Source organism: Taudactylus pleione, unplaced genomic scaffold, assembly GCF_031769625.1.
Source record: "Taudactylus pleione unplaced genomic scaffold, aTauple2 ptg000114l, whole genome shotgun sequence".
Classification (NCBI taxonomy): domain Eukaryota; kingdom Metazoa; phylum Chordata; class Amphibia; order Anura; family Myobatrachidae; genus Taudactylus; species Taudactylus pleione.
The window spans coordinates 9107277-9124403 of record NW_028284516.1 but is presented as its reverse complement, the minus strand read 5'-3'; the positions used below and the strand labels follow the sequence as shown (position 1 = coordinate 9124403).

Sequence of the window (17127 nt, the reverse complement as noted above, 5' to 3'; positions counted from 1 at the left end):
AACCCGTATAGTATAGTATAGTGTGTTAGGAGTTCGAGAATAAACAAGAGCTAATTTCTCAACTTGTTCTTCATTATTTATAACGCTTCCAATTATTTCTGCATAGATCAAACAAGATTTATAATTTATTTATATGATTCACACACTGTATATATACTACAGATTTGAAAATATAACCATTCCTTTTTATAGTTGCAGTTCTCATACTGCACACAGTGCACTGCCACCAGGATTATTCCTGACAATATATGGCTAATCGTCGTACTTTGAAGAACAGTCTATTACTGTCCATCAGACAGCGGAGACGTTATACTAGTTATGCAACAATGTAATATACATTCAAGGTATTGGAAAGCATACAGTACATCATCTTTGATCTCAAAGTGCCGCTCTTTGCTTTTGTACGGTTGTGCTTATTTATCTTCTGGGAGGTTTGCATTTGAACTGGCTATTTACTTACAGAGATATGTGTATACAACGGGAATCACTGCTGCCTTCTTGCACTGGGAGCATGGGTTAAAATTTGACCTTTGAGAGTTGACAAAAGTCACATATTCTCCTCTATACTGTGATTGTGAAAACATAGATATCTTTTGGACTTATGACCGCAATCTGTGACTATCTATCTGCTTAGTTATTTGTGGCATATCTAACTTTTCCTAAGAAGTTTTCAAAATACACAATAGTAGTGGCTGGGGTTGTAATAAGGATATTTGGACAACAGTATACATATTTATGATTATTTTGATTCTGTTTACATGTTGAATTATTATCTCAGTGTAAAGAAAGATCATTCAGTCAGTTCCTTGAATCACTTATTAAATCTCTAATAATATCTAAAAATTTACTTTTTGCTCTTTGATCTAAGGTAATACTCTACATACCCACATCATAATGGTATAGCTGGGTAATGCTGACTAAGGGTATCCACATACCTTATCTACAGAAGGACTCCCACTAATTTATGAATAGACCTGTAAATAGTGTACACTCTTTCACACCTTACTACCTGTAAAATCACACATGATAAAGCATCATCTATTGTTAGAAATATATATAAAACACACAGATGAATCATACTTGTCTACTCTCCCGGAACAGCTCCCGAAAATCGGGTGGCGCTCCCGGCAGCCCGGAAGAGTGGGCAAATTTGCAGGCTGGCCGCCAACTGCCCATACCCTTCCCACTGCAGTCCACTCCCCCCCCACCCCGCAGCCACACACTTATAAAATACAAATGGGTGGCCTGGGGGAGCCAATGACGCGATTCGCACTGAATCACGTCATCGTGGTCCCGCCCCTTGCTGCATAATGTCAGCAATAATGGCAATGTGTAGTAGGGGTGGGGCCGCGATCAAGCAGTCATGCCCCTCTGCTCGGCCCCCAATCACTCGTCACGGTCATCACACCCCCACTGCTGTGCCGACCTGGCTGCCTGCTCCAGGAGAGGTCAGCCAGATTGTCAGCAAGTATGAGTTGAATGTTAAATAATCTTTAATTACTTTTTTCTTATGTTTGTCACATACTTCTTAAAATGTATTATATTTTACTCATGTCTATATGAATTATCTTAATTAAATATGATAAAAGTGATATTTCAACCTTTACATTGTGCACCACACCAAGACAACACTTTTTCTCCTCTTTGTTCCTGTGCTTTAGTTATTAAGATGCTCTCTGTATTATATAGTGGTCACTAGGATGCTCTCTGTATTATATAGTGGTCACTAGGATGCTCTCTGTATTGCAATATGGTTTGTCCAGGTGAACAATGACTTGCTTTTTTATTTGCTCCTAACTCAGAATCAGCCTCATTGTATCACGTTACTTGAATGCTCTCTTTATTGAATAGCGGTCACTAGAATGCTGCGTGTATTGTATAGAAGTCACTAGAGTGCTCTTTGTATTGTACAGAGGTCACTAGAATACTGTATATATGATATACCAGTCACTACTATAGTATATGTATTGAATAGTAATCATATTGGGCTAGTAGTTTTGTATTTGAATAAAGCTCTTAAAATAATTTGTCATATATTTCATTGCCTATATAAAGCTATACATACGCAGTTTGAATCAAGTTAATTTTTTCATTGAGGACCACTGATAGAAGAACCTGAATTAGGCCAAAAGTTGCCAGCCTTATCCTGGGAGGTGCTCTGGTTTCCTACCTCAGTCCAGAAACGTACTGGTAAGCTCATTTGTTTCAGATCAATGAACCCTAATGTGTTTGTGAGTTAAGTTAGTGTGGTAAGGACTGTAAACTGTAAGCTTTACTGGTGGTGGGGCAATGATTGATATATACATATATATATATATATATATATCAGTGACGTGCAGTGAGGTCAATGGCTGGCGAGGCACACATGGAGATGGGTCTGAGTGCTAAGAGCCTGTCTCACCCCCTACTCAATGTAACTCTTCTCTCACCACACTATGCTTCAGTGTCCATTGATTCTCCTACCTGCATCATTGTGTCTTCTCTTGTTGCTGCTGACTGAGGTCCAATCTCTAAACACTGCAGCGCACTTCCTGGTCACATGACACATCCAAGGTGTCCATCAATGCTCAAGGCATGCCCCCCATACTCAGAGGCATGCGTCTATTAGTTCTCTTTCTGTGCAGCTTGCTGCCTTAGTGTGGCCCCATCCCCAGCACTGCATGCTGTGTCTGACTATACAGAAGCGAGGCTGAGCTGTTGCTGCCTCATCTCTCATCTCCCTGCAGTCCCAGTGAGCTCCACAAAGCTGGTGCGTGCTAACCATAAAAATGATCACAATAAACAAAGAAGATGTTTATAAGTTATTTGTATTATTTTAATAATTTTTATATCAAATCTCAGGAGTATGACACCCTGACTGCATGTCCCTGATATATATATATAGTAATGTACTGCCTGTTATCTATAGAGAGATATGTGCTTGTACTGCCTATTTCTCTATAGAGATATGTGCTTATTCACAATATGAAATTGGAACAAGCAATTACTGTAGCCTACAGGACTACCTTAGATATAGCTTTACATGTGTGTGTTATGCACAAATAGAGCTGTAAAGGCACGGCATTCCCATATTGCTGACAGATGCAATATATGCATGTTGTGTGCTTGCACTGTTGCACTGTACATGTACATTACACAAAGAGTTAACCCAGAAAATAAAATATTTTTTTCCTACTGTAAATAATCTGTAAAAACCTTTACACAAAGCATAGATTGGACAGGATTTACCCCTCTGCTGTCTATCCCCGAAATACTTGACAAATCATAACTAATTCCCAACTATAAAGTTCATTGTTTTTAAAATAAGTAGTTCATTATACAGTGCTGTTAATTTTTTTGCTATTTATAAATAATAATAAAATGTCTTTATTCTTTCACTATGTCAGTCATACCGCTACCTCTGAGACAGGCACAATACACTGAGAGCCCTGCAGGAGCATACAACACACATAATAGCTACAGGACACGCAATACACTGAGAGCCCTGCAGGAGCATACAACACACATAATAGCTACAGGACACACAATACACTGAGAGCCCTGCAGGAGCATACAACACACATAATAGCTACAGGACACACAATACACTGAGAGCCCTGCAGGAGCATACAACACACATAATAGCTACAGGACACACAATACACTGAGAGCCCTGCAGGAGCATACAACACACATAATAGCTACAGGACACACAATACACTGAGAGCCCTGCAGGAGCATACAACACACATAATAGCTACAGGACACACAATACACTGAGAGCCCTGCAGGAGCATACAACACACATAATAGCTACAGGACACACAATACACTGAGAGCCCTGCAGGAGCATACAACACACATTATAGCTACAGGACACACAATACAAGAGCAGCAGGAACAGAATTACACCGGAGTGAAGGAAATCATTTGGTAATTAGTCTGATGCTAAATCTTGTCTATTGCTTTCCATTTTAAGCGCTGAGAAACCTGACTCTTTTTATTCATGCCATTAGCTTGTTCAATAATGCTACGTAGGGAAGTAACAATTTCATTGTAGGAAAACAATATAATTATTTTATAGTTGAAGTTAAATTCAATTAAAAACTTATTATAAAGGAACCATAAAAAGGCCATTTTCTGACCATAGAAAGCAATCTTCTGAACTTCACAATACAGTAACGGGATGAACATAGATCTATCTCTCCACTTAATAGAATATTAGGCAAATGACTTTTAACAATAATCCTCATTCAGTGGGTGTGATGCCCAGTAGTCCTGTAGTTTGGCAGCCACTCAATACTCGGCACTTTCCACTCTCCACTTTATACTGTAGCTGCCAAGGAGCCTTCCCAAAGTTCTTGTATAACATAGAAACAGGGTAAAGAAAGACATCCTTTATATCAGGGCTGTAACTAGGGTAGTGCGACCAGTGCCATGGCCCAGGGCACCGCAGGGCAGGGGGCGCTGTTTGGGCCTGTCACTTTTCATGTTAATTACCATTATCACTTGTAGCTTCCTCTTCTGTTATCCCCAGCATCTCCTAACCTCCCCTATCCCTGGCCCTTCCCCATGAGGCCATGGCCCTTTTTCAGGTGCACTCTCTTTTGTCTCTATTTAAAAAAAATGGGGGGGCGCCAATGCTCTCTTTGGCACAGGGCACCAAAAAGTCTAGCTACGGCTCTGCTTTATATTCTTGTTGTTTACCCTCTACCCTTTGCCCTGTGTCATATATACACTCACATATACATACAAACATACACACATGCTAGTTACTGAGTACAGTGGACACAGCATAACAAAATCTATATTGACTATTACGAGTCAGCAGGTGTGATTACATGTCCCCCAATCTGCTCCCCTGGATCTCCCATTTGATTTAAGTTACGTCTCTCTAACTTGGTTTACTTTGAACATCAATAAAAACCAGTTAAGCTTAAAGGGAATTAATTAGATGAAAGTCTGTATATCACAAAATAAGGAAATGAAATATGACAAACGCCTTGAGACATTACTGTGAATGCTGCACAGATATTTTTTCTAGCAGCGTGAATAAAATATTGGATCCTAGGTTGTTTGGTGAATTTAGTATTAACAAAGGCATGACACTGCTCTGCATGTAAAGCAGCACAATGGACAGTTAAGTAAACAGACAAGAGAAGCTTTGTTAAGAGACAGGCAAAGTCATAATCAAATATAAAAGGACAGGAGCAGGAGGGGGAGAGATATAAACAATGACAGCCATGGGTTAAGCCCGTACAATTGTTAACATTGGGCCGGATTCATTACGGATCAGCTGCGATTCCGCACGTAGTCCCACTGTGAAAATCTGCTAATGTCTATGTTCGCTATGCCATCGCAGCTCAACATAAGGACGTCCACATACTCTTACACACATCCATCGGTAACAGTGAGTACCATTGGAGCCTCACACACACTTGCACATGGCCAGACCTTACTTGGAATTTGCTAACCTTGTCGCAGTGAGAGCTCATGCTGCGTGTGGCATCGCAATGGCTAATTTATGCACACCCCTGCAACGGCGTTCAAACGCACCTGCGTTACGCCGACCAACCCCCCGTCATCACCCCCAAACGCTCACTTCCTGTCAACCACTCTGCGATGGGTCTGCTTGGAACGTTAAATTTAGAAATTTACATTTAGCGAGGTGTTTACATTATTAGTGGCGAGGTGTTTATGATATAAATGGAGCTCTTATATATATATATATATATATATATATATATATCATATTATGTATTACATACCAAGGGCACCCTTGATGGTTGAGTGCCGTGGATTAAGCCTGTCATTTATATATATATATATGTGTATATATATATATTATTATTATTATTATTGTTTATTTATATGGCGCCACAAGTGTTCCGCAGCGCCTTACAAGGTACATAACCAAAAAGTGACTTACAGTAAAATACAATACAATGAAGGACAAGGACATGGATAATATACATTGATACATAGGTGGCCATAACACCCACATAAGCAGCAAAGCATAGGCACCAAGTGTTAGTTGTCCTAGTGGTGAGTAAGAAGTAGATGAACATATAGTAAGGAGAAGCACAAGAGGGTAGAGGGCCCTGCTCGCAAGAGCTTACATTCTGTATATATATATACAGTACTGTATATATTCATCAATATAAAAATATACTATGTAACCTGAAACATAGAAACAGATAAGGGATCCTTGTGTTGGCTGGTACTGTGGTGCCCATGTTTTGGCTGGTGTTCTGGTGCCCATGTGTTGACTGATGCTGTGGTGCCCACGTGTTGGCTGGTGCTGTTGTGCCCATGTGTAGCTGCCGCTGTGGTGCCCATATGTTGGCTGGTGCTGTGCTGCCCATGTGTTGGCTGGTGCTGTGGTGCACATATGTTGGCTGGTGCTGTGGTGCCCACGTGTTGGCTGATGCTGTGGTGCCCATGTGTTGGCTGGTATTGTGGTATCAATGTTTTATCTGTTGCTGTGATGCAAATGTGCTGGCTAGTGTGTGGTGAACATGTGTTGGTTGGTGCTGTGGTGCCCACGTGTTGGTTGGTGCTGTGGTGCCCATGTGTTGGCTGGTGCTGTGGTGCCCATGTGTTGGCTGGTACTACAGTGTTCCTGCCAGGGACTGTGAAAAAGCTGTATAACAAAGTATTCAATGCAGGAAGTATGGCAGAGTTAATGCTGGTTTCACATATTGTGATATCAGCAACAGACCTATATTGTAAAGTGAACGATTGGATGGGATCTTTATAAGACCGTAGTCCTATAGTCCCAGGTCATACTACATAATGGGGCTGATATCACTGACTCCCTACAGAGTCTAGAAATCTCCCTGAGGCTGGACTGGGTGTGTGCAACGCATTAGTGATGTCGTCACACTCCCTGGAGGAATATATATATATGTATATATTTGTACAGTATATATACAGTTTATACTTGCCAAACTATGTAGCTGCTCTGGGGCTCATTTATAGCTGGAAGTAAATCAGTTTTATGACACATCCCTCAGGCATTATGAAGACACTTATATGTTTCTTAAATAATTACAATAATTGTAACGCAGTGGTTCTCAAACTCAGTCCTTAGGACCACACACAGGTCACGTTTTGCAGCTCACCCAGCAGGTGCACAAGTGTACTCATTACTCACTGACACGTTTTAATATATCTATAGAATTATTTCACTTGTGATTCTGTGAGGAGACCTGGAAAACATGCACTGTTTCGGCTCCAGAGGACCGAGTTTGAGAACCTGTGGTCTAGGGACAAGAGAGATTACGGGGTAGATTTACTAAAGCTTCCAAAACAGACAAGTGGTGTTGTTGCTCACAGCAACCAATCAGATTCTAGGGGCTCGCATGTACTCCAGAATCGGCACCAGCTCGCACTCTATTAATTACATTGAGCCCTAGTTATCATTGCTATGCGCAACATCACCACTTGTGTGTTTTAGAGGCTTTAGTAAATCTACCCCCTACACCTCTATTTGTGTCTAGCATTAAATGCACATTGATCACGTTTGTCTATCATGTAAATACTATATTTTAAGCAGTAAAATCCATAAGGTTCAAAAAACTTCACTTAATCCAGGAAGAAATCAGAATATTGTTTTGTAAATGACCAGAAATAGTAAAATTCTATTAGTCCCTCAATGGTATCAACTATCACCTTGAAAATGTGGGGCAGCAAGGTGACTGATAATGATCTTATAGACTGGCTTTGACTAGTGTCACTATGCATCAATTCTGGGTGCTCCCTGGGTCAATAAGTCCAACAATGACACAGTAACCGGAGTAGGAACTGCCTCTCACTTTTCATGCTGGAGAACACAATGGCATTATTTATTCAGCTACAAGAGAATACCAAGTATGTCATACTTTGTATCTATATGCACAACACCTGCAGTAAGTATATCAGACACTTATATAAACAGTATACTTTCGCAAAAACATTAAAAGATTTTTAGATTCTAACATTTAGTAAATGGTGTGATAAACAACAGCTGTATGTGGGTTTATTAGGGGTATTCAATATGGGTGCGATAACATCGTTTTTGCGTTAATATCGCAATTATGACGTCATTATCGCAGGTTTTACTTTTACACTGTATTCAATATCAAAGACTTATCGCATTTTTGAAAAGTCAAAGTTAAAAAACGGGGATAAGTTTTCACCATTGGTGTAGAAAAAAAGTGCAGAAATGGGGTTTAGGGGTGCAGGCTTAAAAAAAATAGCCTGCACCCTTCAGAATGACCCCTTGAAACGATCTGTGTCAAAAAAAAAAAAAAATCGGGACACCCCAAGAAAAGCAATTTGAATTTGGGGGCCAAAAAAAAAAATGTTGGGGAACAAAGTTAAAAAATAGCGAACTTGACTCTGGGGGGGTCCCCAAGTATGCCCCAGGTGTTTTTTTCATTGCAGCTCCTTGCGCAAGTGGGTTTTTCACAATTTTTTCAAGTCTGTTTAGCAACTTTAAAATATGCTGACCCCCATTTTCAAGTACCCCAAATTTGCTGGGCATAGTTATTTTTCCCCCAAAAAAATTCTAAATGCTCTTCTGCACCACTTTCTTCAAAGTCACATTTATGCACTTGCCGCGGCTATTAGAAAGCCCGACTTCCTTCAGGAGTTAAAAATGGGGGTACCCATAGTGATCCCCCATGTCTAGACATCATTAGGGGGGTCCCTAGAATATTTCCCGAAAATTCCCGTTTTTGTTAACCTGTTAAAAAAATGTGTAAAAATTTTAAGAAAAAATGACATAAGGTCCCCCCCCCAAAAGCCAAACCAGCCCCACGCTTGCCAGCCAGTGGTGGTTTCTAAATATACGGGGACAAAATGTGTAGGGTCCCACCGTATTTTACAAACCAACACCAGGCTGCAGGGACTAGTGCTGGTTTTAAATATAGGGGGCCAAAACGACGTGGGGTACCCCCTATATTTAAGACCAGCACCAGACCCAACCGACCGGGGTGTAATGCCACAGCCCGGAGATTCAATCACCGGGGCTCCAGGTCCAAAGAATTACACCCCAAGTCGGTCAGCGCAAGCCGGTGATCTCGGGGGAGTCGGGGACCCCCAAAAAAAGGGTCCCCCCTCTCCCGAGCACCACAGGCTTACGCTGAAGCCTGGGGCTCTTCCCCATACCCCTTGCTTGGTGGGTATGGGGGTAATAGGGGGGCCAAATAATGTAACACTATTGTACTTTACAGTGGAACTACAAGTGCCAGCATGCCTGCCATTTTGCACTTGTGGAACTACAAGTGCCAGCAGACATGCGGCACCTGTAATTTCACTGTAAAATAAATAGTTAAAAAAAGACAAAACACACACACCGTGCCCAGTATAAGTTTATTACATACACCTACCCATTCACACATACTTACCTATACCAGAAGTTTCTGTCCCCTTGTCCAGTAGAGATCCATGGTAGCTGGCCCTGCAAGAAAGATTTCATACTCACCTACATCCAGCGCTGGTCTCCGCAGTAATCCATGGGTGTTTTAAAGCAAAAAAACGTGTTACCCGATCCACGCTACAAGCTATCGGTATGTGTGTTGTCATACATACACATAGCTCCCGAATGGCCGCGCACGGGGCATTGCAGTCCCATCAGCCAATCAGCGGCAGCGCTCACTGTAGCGCGGCCGCTGATAGGCTCCGGCAACTGACAGTTCCCACGTGGGTGAATCAGCCCACGTGGGAACTGTCAGCCGGAGCCAATCAGCGGGCGCTCTACAGTGAGCGCTGCCACTGATTGGCTGATGGGACTGCAATGCCCCGTGAAGTCCCGGCAGCGGCCATTCGGGAGCTATGTGTATTTGTGACAACACACATACCGATAGCTTGTAGCGTGGATCGGGTAACACATTCTTTTGTTTTAAAACACCCATGGATTACTGCGGAGACCAGCGCTGGATGTAGGTGAGTATGAAATCTTTCTTGCAGGGCCAGCTACCATGTATCTCTACTTGACAAGGGGACCGAACATCTGGTATAGGTAAGTATGTGTGAATGGGTAGGTGTGTGTAATAAACTTATACTGGGCACGGTGTGTGTGTTTTGTCTTTTTTTAACTATTTATTTTACAGTGAAATTACAGGTGCCGCATGTCTGCTGGCACTTGTAGTTCCACAAGTGCAAAATGGCAGGCATGCTGGCACTTGTAGTTCCACTGTAAAGTACAATAGTTTTACATTATTTGGCCCCCCTATTACCCCCATACCCACCGCTCCAGGGGTATGGGGATGAGCCCCAGGCTTCAGCGTAAGCCTGTAGTACTCGGGAGATGGGGGACCCTTTTTTGGGGGGTCCCCGACTCCCCCGAGATCACCGGCTTGCGCTGACCGACTTGGGGTGTAATGCTTTGGACCTGGTGCCCCGGTGATTGGGTCTCCGGGCTGTGGCATTGCACCCCGGTCGGTTGGGTCTGGTGCTGGTCTTAAATACAGGGGGTACCCCACGTCGTTTTGGCCCCCTATATTTAAAACCAGCACTAGTCCCTGCAGCCTGGTGTTGGTTTGTAAAATACGGTGGAACCCTACACATTTTGTTCCCCGTATTTTTAGAAACCACCACTGGCTGGCTAGCCTGGGGCTGGTTTGGCTTTTGGGGGGGGGACCTTATGTCATTTTTTTTTTTAATTTTTACAATTGTTTTTTTTAAAGGTTAACAAAAACAGGAATTTTCGGAAAATATTCTAGGGACCCCCCTAATGATGTCTAGACATGGGGGATCACTAAGGGTACCCCCATTTTTGACTCCTGAAGGAAGTCGGGGTTTCTAATAGCCGCGGCAGGGAAAAACACCTTGCAAAGCTATTTAAAAACCCGACTTTCTTAAGCAGGCAAAAACGGGGTTACCCATAGTGATACCCCATGTCAGGACATCTTTAGGGGGGTCCCAGGCATATTTCCCGAAAATTCCCATTTTTTTCCTTAAATGGGCTCAAGGGTCATTTTTTGAAAAACAGGGATAATTTTTCTAAGCACTATAGCAAGTGGAAAAAAAAGCAGAATAGGGGTTTGGGGGTGTAGGCTTATAAAGAATAGCCTGTAGTTTTGGGAATCTCCCCTTAAAAGGAAATGTTCAAAAAAAATGTCCTACAAAAAATCGGAACACCCTTAAAAAAATAAATTTGGGTTTGAAAAAAAAATAGGGACACCCCAAAAATTTAATTTAAAAATTGGGGTGAAAAAAAAAAATGGGAAAAAATTGTTTAACAATAGGGAAATAGGTTCAGGGCTATTCTGCAAGTATGCGGCAGGTGTTTTGAAGAATAGAATTATAGCGGCAGGTGCACAAATGCAGAATTTTTAAAAACTTACTTTAGGGACTTAAAAATATGCTAGTACCCATTTTCATGTACCCCAAATTTGATGGGACCACTTAAAAAAACGAAAAAAAAATAACCTAAGTGCTCTTCTGCAACACTTCTTCAATGTCGGGAAAAAAACACCTGCTGCGGCTATTTAAATCCCCGACTTTCATTTAAAGGCTAAAACGGGGGTACCCATAGTGATCCCCCATGATTTTACAACTTTAGGGGGGTCTTACAAATTTTTTATGGAAAAAATTGTAACTTTACGCAAATCCAACTTCGGAGGTTCCCGCTTTCGACGATTTCAAATTAAATACGGGGATACGCGGGAGCGCGCCCGATACTTTAACGCAGAAAAAAACTCCGATATGAAACGTAAACTTCGGCAGTGAAGTTAACGTTTCATATTGAATACCCCTGTATGTCTGCTAATAACAGCAAAACATTTCATGTGTCCGGGGTTGCAGTAAGAGGAACTAGATTCATCGTAAGAACACTACTCCCGAGAGTAGGGGCAGGTGCTAAGCTGCTCAGGAAAATATTTGTAGGCTTAAGAGCATATGCGATTGGGAGAGTTAATTTGGAAAAGCCCGATGTCACTAGCTTTTTCCTATTACAATTGCCGGCGATTTCCTATTAATGCGTTCTTTTTCTTGCAGCCCCCCAGCAGGTGCAAAAGTCAGGAAAATCCTAAAATCTATGGTAAAAATGTTGGTACTTTCCCCAGAACCCCTAAAACACAGCAGCTAATAACTAATTAGGCAATTAGAAGTTTCCAATGACCCTAATTAGTCCAATAATTAGTGCATAATTACATTAACTTCTGGCAGCCCTGTCCTCCTCCTCAGCCACCCGGACAGGCTGACGTCACTCAACTTTCTTCCTCCTCATCTTCCACAGAGTAAAATACTTTATCCCCCAGGAGCTGCTGTATTCTTTTTATTTTTTGGGGGGGGTACAGGCTGATTTTCCATTTTTTTTTTTTATTACCCACGGGTCTTTGCAGTAAAAATTACTTCAACCATTTTTTTACTGCAGGTAATTAAAAAATGGTTGCGATGTCCATGGTAATTTGTACTGTGAAAACCTCGCAGTTAATTGGAAATGCCCCTTATGCTGGGTACACACGTAAAGATTTTCTGTTCAGCCATCTAACCAGTTGATTGGTTGGAATGAAAATCTGGTAACGTATGGGAGTAACTGATGATCAGCAATTTGCTCCTAAATGCCAGAAAACAGATGAAAATGGTCGGTCAGATAAGTTTGTTAAATGTTTGATCTAAACAATTTGTTCAAACAACAGTTTTTGTCCATTTTCCAGTGTTTGGGAGCAAATTGCTGATTGTCATTTACTTTCATACCTTACCAGATTTTCATTCCAACCAATCAACTAGTTGGATGGTTGGACAGAAAATCTCTACGTGTGTAGTCCGTCAAACCAATGTGTATCTGTTTTTTCCAATAACATTTTTTGGTTGGATACTGCAATGAGCAATGAAACGGAGTAGCCTATAACATTTCTTTGTAGTGCTTTGATTCTGGTATTGGTGGTTAAGTGGAAAAGTACAGTAGCAGCCTGCATATATTTATCTACAGCATATCTGTTGCAGATAAGACCGCAGTAACCTTGAGCCTAGGCTTGGCATGGCTCTAGTTATAACCTACAAGAACATTCTGCATAAAGAACATGAAGCAAAGATCACTGAGCACAATCCTGGGTGTCTCAGAAGAAGACCTGTCTTCCCAGTATATCATATGTGGACTTCTACTGAAAAGTGTAGAAACTAGATTACAGACCTGCAACTGAAGGATCATTTCAAAGCGCTCTTGACCATTATAAACTTTTAAATCCGCCAGGGGTCAACGGCCATCAAATGACTAATTACATTCTATGAGGAACTAACCTGATTTGTCTTCAGAATCCTCAAACTCTACGTTGAAGGAATGGCCATTATTTAAGATGACTTTTGCGGTCGATGGATCATAGCTAATGCTCAAAGGTTTAAGTGATGAGTCGTGCGTTGCTTCACTGGATTTTATATCGATAGGAGACTGGTGGTCATGAAGAGCAATGGGGAAGGAATTATGCCAAGACTCGGGACCTATGAAACAGAGAAAGGATTTAGGCTACATTACAATATGATATGATCTTAAGAGATCGTCTATTTACTAAGCAGTGTTAGGAGACAGAGTGAAAAGTGATAAGGTGCCAGCCAATCAGCTCCCAACTGTCATCTCACAGGCTGTGTTTGAAAAATGACAGTTGGGAGCTGATTGGCTGGCACCTTATCACTTTTCACTCTGTCTCTTAACACTGCTTAGTAAATAGACTCCAAAGGCTGAAAGTATATACAGTTTTAATGTGACCTATAATAAAACTGTAGTATTCTATGCATTAAATTGGGAAAATATTCTTATTTTTTAGCATAGTGATCATAATTGCCATTTATCTACTGCGATAGCTGGCAAGGTGTTTCAAGGTCAACACTTACTAAAAGCACTTGCATGTTGCAAGATGATACAAGTTTAATCAGTAGCTTTTTAAAAGTTAATATTGAATTTGCAAGAGGGCAGTGCTGAACAGTCCTTACCATGATATTAACTCATTCGGAAAACATCCGTACATTCAAATAAATAAACCTGCTCTGGAAAGGCTGTGTTGCTGGCTGTCTACATCCCACGTACCAATTACTAATTCAAAATAAGTCTGATTTAAACTGCAAATAGGCCTGTCTGAGGAAATTCTTTAAATATTGCAAGTTAACTTGGAATTCTATCCATCTTGTCATTTCAAGGTCATACAAACTAAAAGATGCATGGGGTTACATTTGCAAATGTTTTGCTTTAAATAAATGACTCACAAATTAAACATAAATTCCTTGACCTTTGGAAAAAGCCTGCAGTTCATCATATGAAAGTTCTCTAAGGGCGAAATAATAATTTGATTTCTAATGACAGAAGTGTACTAGACAATTGCTTTGCCATGGTGCCCAATGTGTCATTATTCGGAGCAGAACACTGCTGGCAGAGAGATACAGTCAGGCAAATGATCTGTATACTGAAACACTTCCAGATGCAATTAGTTTCATTTCTATCCCCACTGCTGCAGTCTTGAAGGAAACTCTCTAAGTTAATGAAAAGGCAATCCAATGAAATGATTAAACCAGGACACTCTATTTATGGTGCGAGGGCAACCCTTAAAACTGATACTATCCCTGTTTAGGTATAGATGTTACAGAACTCAAAAACAGAAATTGTATACAGTAAGTGTTCATTTTAAAAACCTAGGCTCTGTTGTCCCAAGACAAGGACACTTTGATCTCTGGTTCTGTAAATAAATGTCACCTGTTCACAGCTCAAGACCCGATTTTTATAAGCAAAACTTTAATGTAGGTCTCAAGAGGGCGGCCACATGTCCCCATCACTCACCATTATCAGGACCATATCCCCATGAGTGTGCCATTTTCTTCTGCTGAACAAGTCCCTTTCCTGGGTGCCAATGAGAGGGTGTCAGCCACCAGGATTTTTCTTGGGCACTTTATAGGGTCCCACCAACTCCATCTCACTCAAAACCACGGCAGGTGGGTTTGGCTCCTAGAGTTCAGCCTGTTAATAGGCGGAGAGTACAAATTAACTCCTTCGTCACAGTACCACGCTGGTGACTTCCACTCCACTGACAGGTCCCTTCTTCTGTCCTCCTCCCATTCAGATCTCTAACTTGTTCTGTATACAAAGCATATGCACAGTAAATACACCCACAGCACTGCGGTCTCTTAGCATCCACAACAGGACCAGCCATCTCCAGAACAGACTGGTGAGCTTCAGGTCTGTCCTAGAAGAGGGGCAAAGATCACAGCACACATGACAGGGTGCGCTGACACCTTCACCAAGATAACAGGAATCACATCATACACTGGGTGACATGAGTAGACATGGGACAAGCACAGGTACAATAACCTGGAAGCCAGGACAAATGAAATAGCACAAGACGCACAGTACACACAAAGTGTAGGAAATGGGTCAGGCTGGTCCAGATCACAGACCATCATGCAGAAGATCAGCCCTTATCATTTGTGCACAGTGTCCTTCAAGCAGTTCCTGCAGCCACATAAGGGCACATATTGCCATCTGACCAGATCCCAGATGAGACTGTACTATTTATATGCAACGCTATATTGATTTAGTATTAGATAACAAGGGAGTTGCAAGGTCGACCATTTCCTTCCCTCTTCACAAAATAAAGTGACTCGTTCTCTGTCCTCTGCAGATTTATCACACAGATTACCCTTATCTGAATGTGTCACAGCTCTCAGCCATAGAGAGAGATGCAAGAAGCAAACAGACCCCCCATGAGCTGTCTATGGGTATTCCCATAGCTAGTCAGAAAGAAGTCCCATGTTCCAGGCAGCAGCGCTTGTAGGAATCCAAAAGCATTATTTCCTATGGCAGAGAGTGTGAGCTGGCTGCTGTGCTCTGCATGCCATTCATACAGCATGTGGGCATAAAGTCTCAGCACAGCAACAGCATCTGACAGATCATATGCCTCATCCCCTGTCTTTAAAACCTGTGCCCCTTCCTCTCTCCGCATCCTTTCCACAGCGGGAGAACGGCAAAAGCAGATCGCACTAGAAGCTTACATCTATTCCTGCCACTTGTAGTGCATTGCATTAGAACAGTTTTCCCCTAACCAGCAGACATGCACCCAGTGTCCTCACATCACCCCAGAGTATCCCAATGCACCTTACCTTGTCTCCTCCAGCGTCGCATGATCCAAAAATAATGCCTAATCTCACACATTGCAATAAATCATACATTGACCTTGGCGTTCTGAGACGTGGAGCTGCGTTGGTGTGATCTGTTTTTTGAATTAGGATAGGATTACACGGAATATCTAGTTTTCTGCTGCCCCCTTCTGGTAGAAGGTTAAACTAACACATTAAAAAGAAACAAACAGTATCGTACACGTTTCACATTAATGTGGCTGTTTTGTAGATCTGCTTATTGGCTCACCAGCTACATCTGCTGTTTAAAGCATGCTAGTTCAGTTTACATTTCACTTTTAGATAATTTCTTTAAGTAAATAGTTTGATTGTAAATATTTTAGTTTATTACTATTATTTTTATTATTATTTTATTTTTATCATTTATAATGTGTATCAATGCCCATTTCCCGATAGATTGTAAGTTTGTGTGCAGGGCCCTCTTACCACTTTGTCTGTCTGCTATTACCCAGTCTTGTGTTTTATTACTATTTTGTTTCCAATTGTAAAGTTCAACGGAATATGCTGGCACTGTTAATAAAATAAATATTATTATTATTATTATTATTATTATTATTATTATTATTATTATTATTATGAAGCTCCCATACTGTACATGCCACAGTGCTATGAAGTGAGTGGAAATAAATGTTTACAGTACAGGTATGTGACCTTGTTAGTAGAAGTTTACAGTCTTACAAGGAATGAGGGAATTGATACAAAAAGCACAAGTACAAGTATTAACCAATGGACTAGCCAAATATTACTGTAGAATGTTTAATATCATGACATTCTGCATTTATCACCCTCTGAATATTATAACAATTCATATTATGAAGCGATCATGAGAAAATTGATATATGTGAAATTAGGGAAATATATGATTGCAGTCAGTGAAGTTACATTTCAGAGTTATATTATTTGTTAAGAAGTTCATTATATAGGTGCCACCAAGTTTTAAGGATGTAAACTGGACTCAGGGTAATAATCTACAGTCTGTAGCTACAGTTATTGGGCTTTATTTATGAAGAGGCGGCTTTTGTAAACCACCGTTTCCCGGCG

General features: G+C 41.2%; 1 protein-coding gene across 2 annotated transcripts in view; it reads right to left on the bottom strand.

The window, feature by feature from the left end:
* The window catches only part of LOC148524941 (carbonic anhydrase 2-like), a 36546-nt gene extending 20430 nt beyond the window's left edge, over window positions 1–16116 (bottom strand). Inside the window, exons 1-3 of one of the 2 annotated variants that reach the window (XM_088471402.1) lie at window positions 16051–16116; window positions 14735–14911; window positions 13210–13407 (exon numbers count right to left, since the gene is read on the bottom strand). In XM_088471402.1, the coding sequence (XP_088327528.1) occupies window positions 13210–13407; window positions 14735–14768 (232 nt within the window). In that variant the 5' untranslated portion in view covers window positions 14769–14911; window positions 16051–16116. Of the gene's footprint in view, window positions 1–13209; window positions 13408–14734; window positions 15065–16050 lie in introns of those variants that run through there. The other variant, XM_088471401.1, reaches the window with a different exon arrangement.
* Between the last annotated feature and the right edge of the window lie 1011 nt (window positions 16117–17127).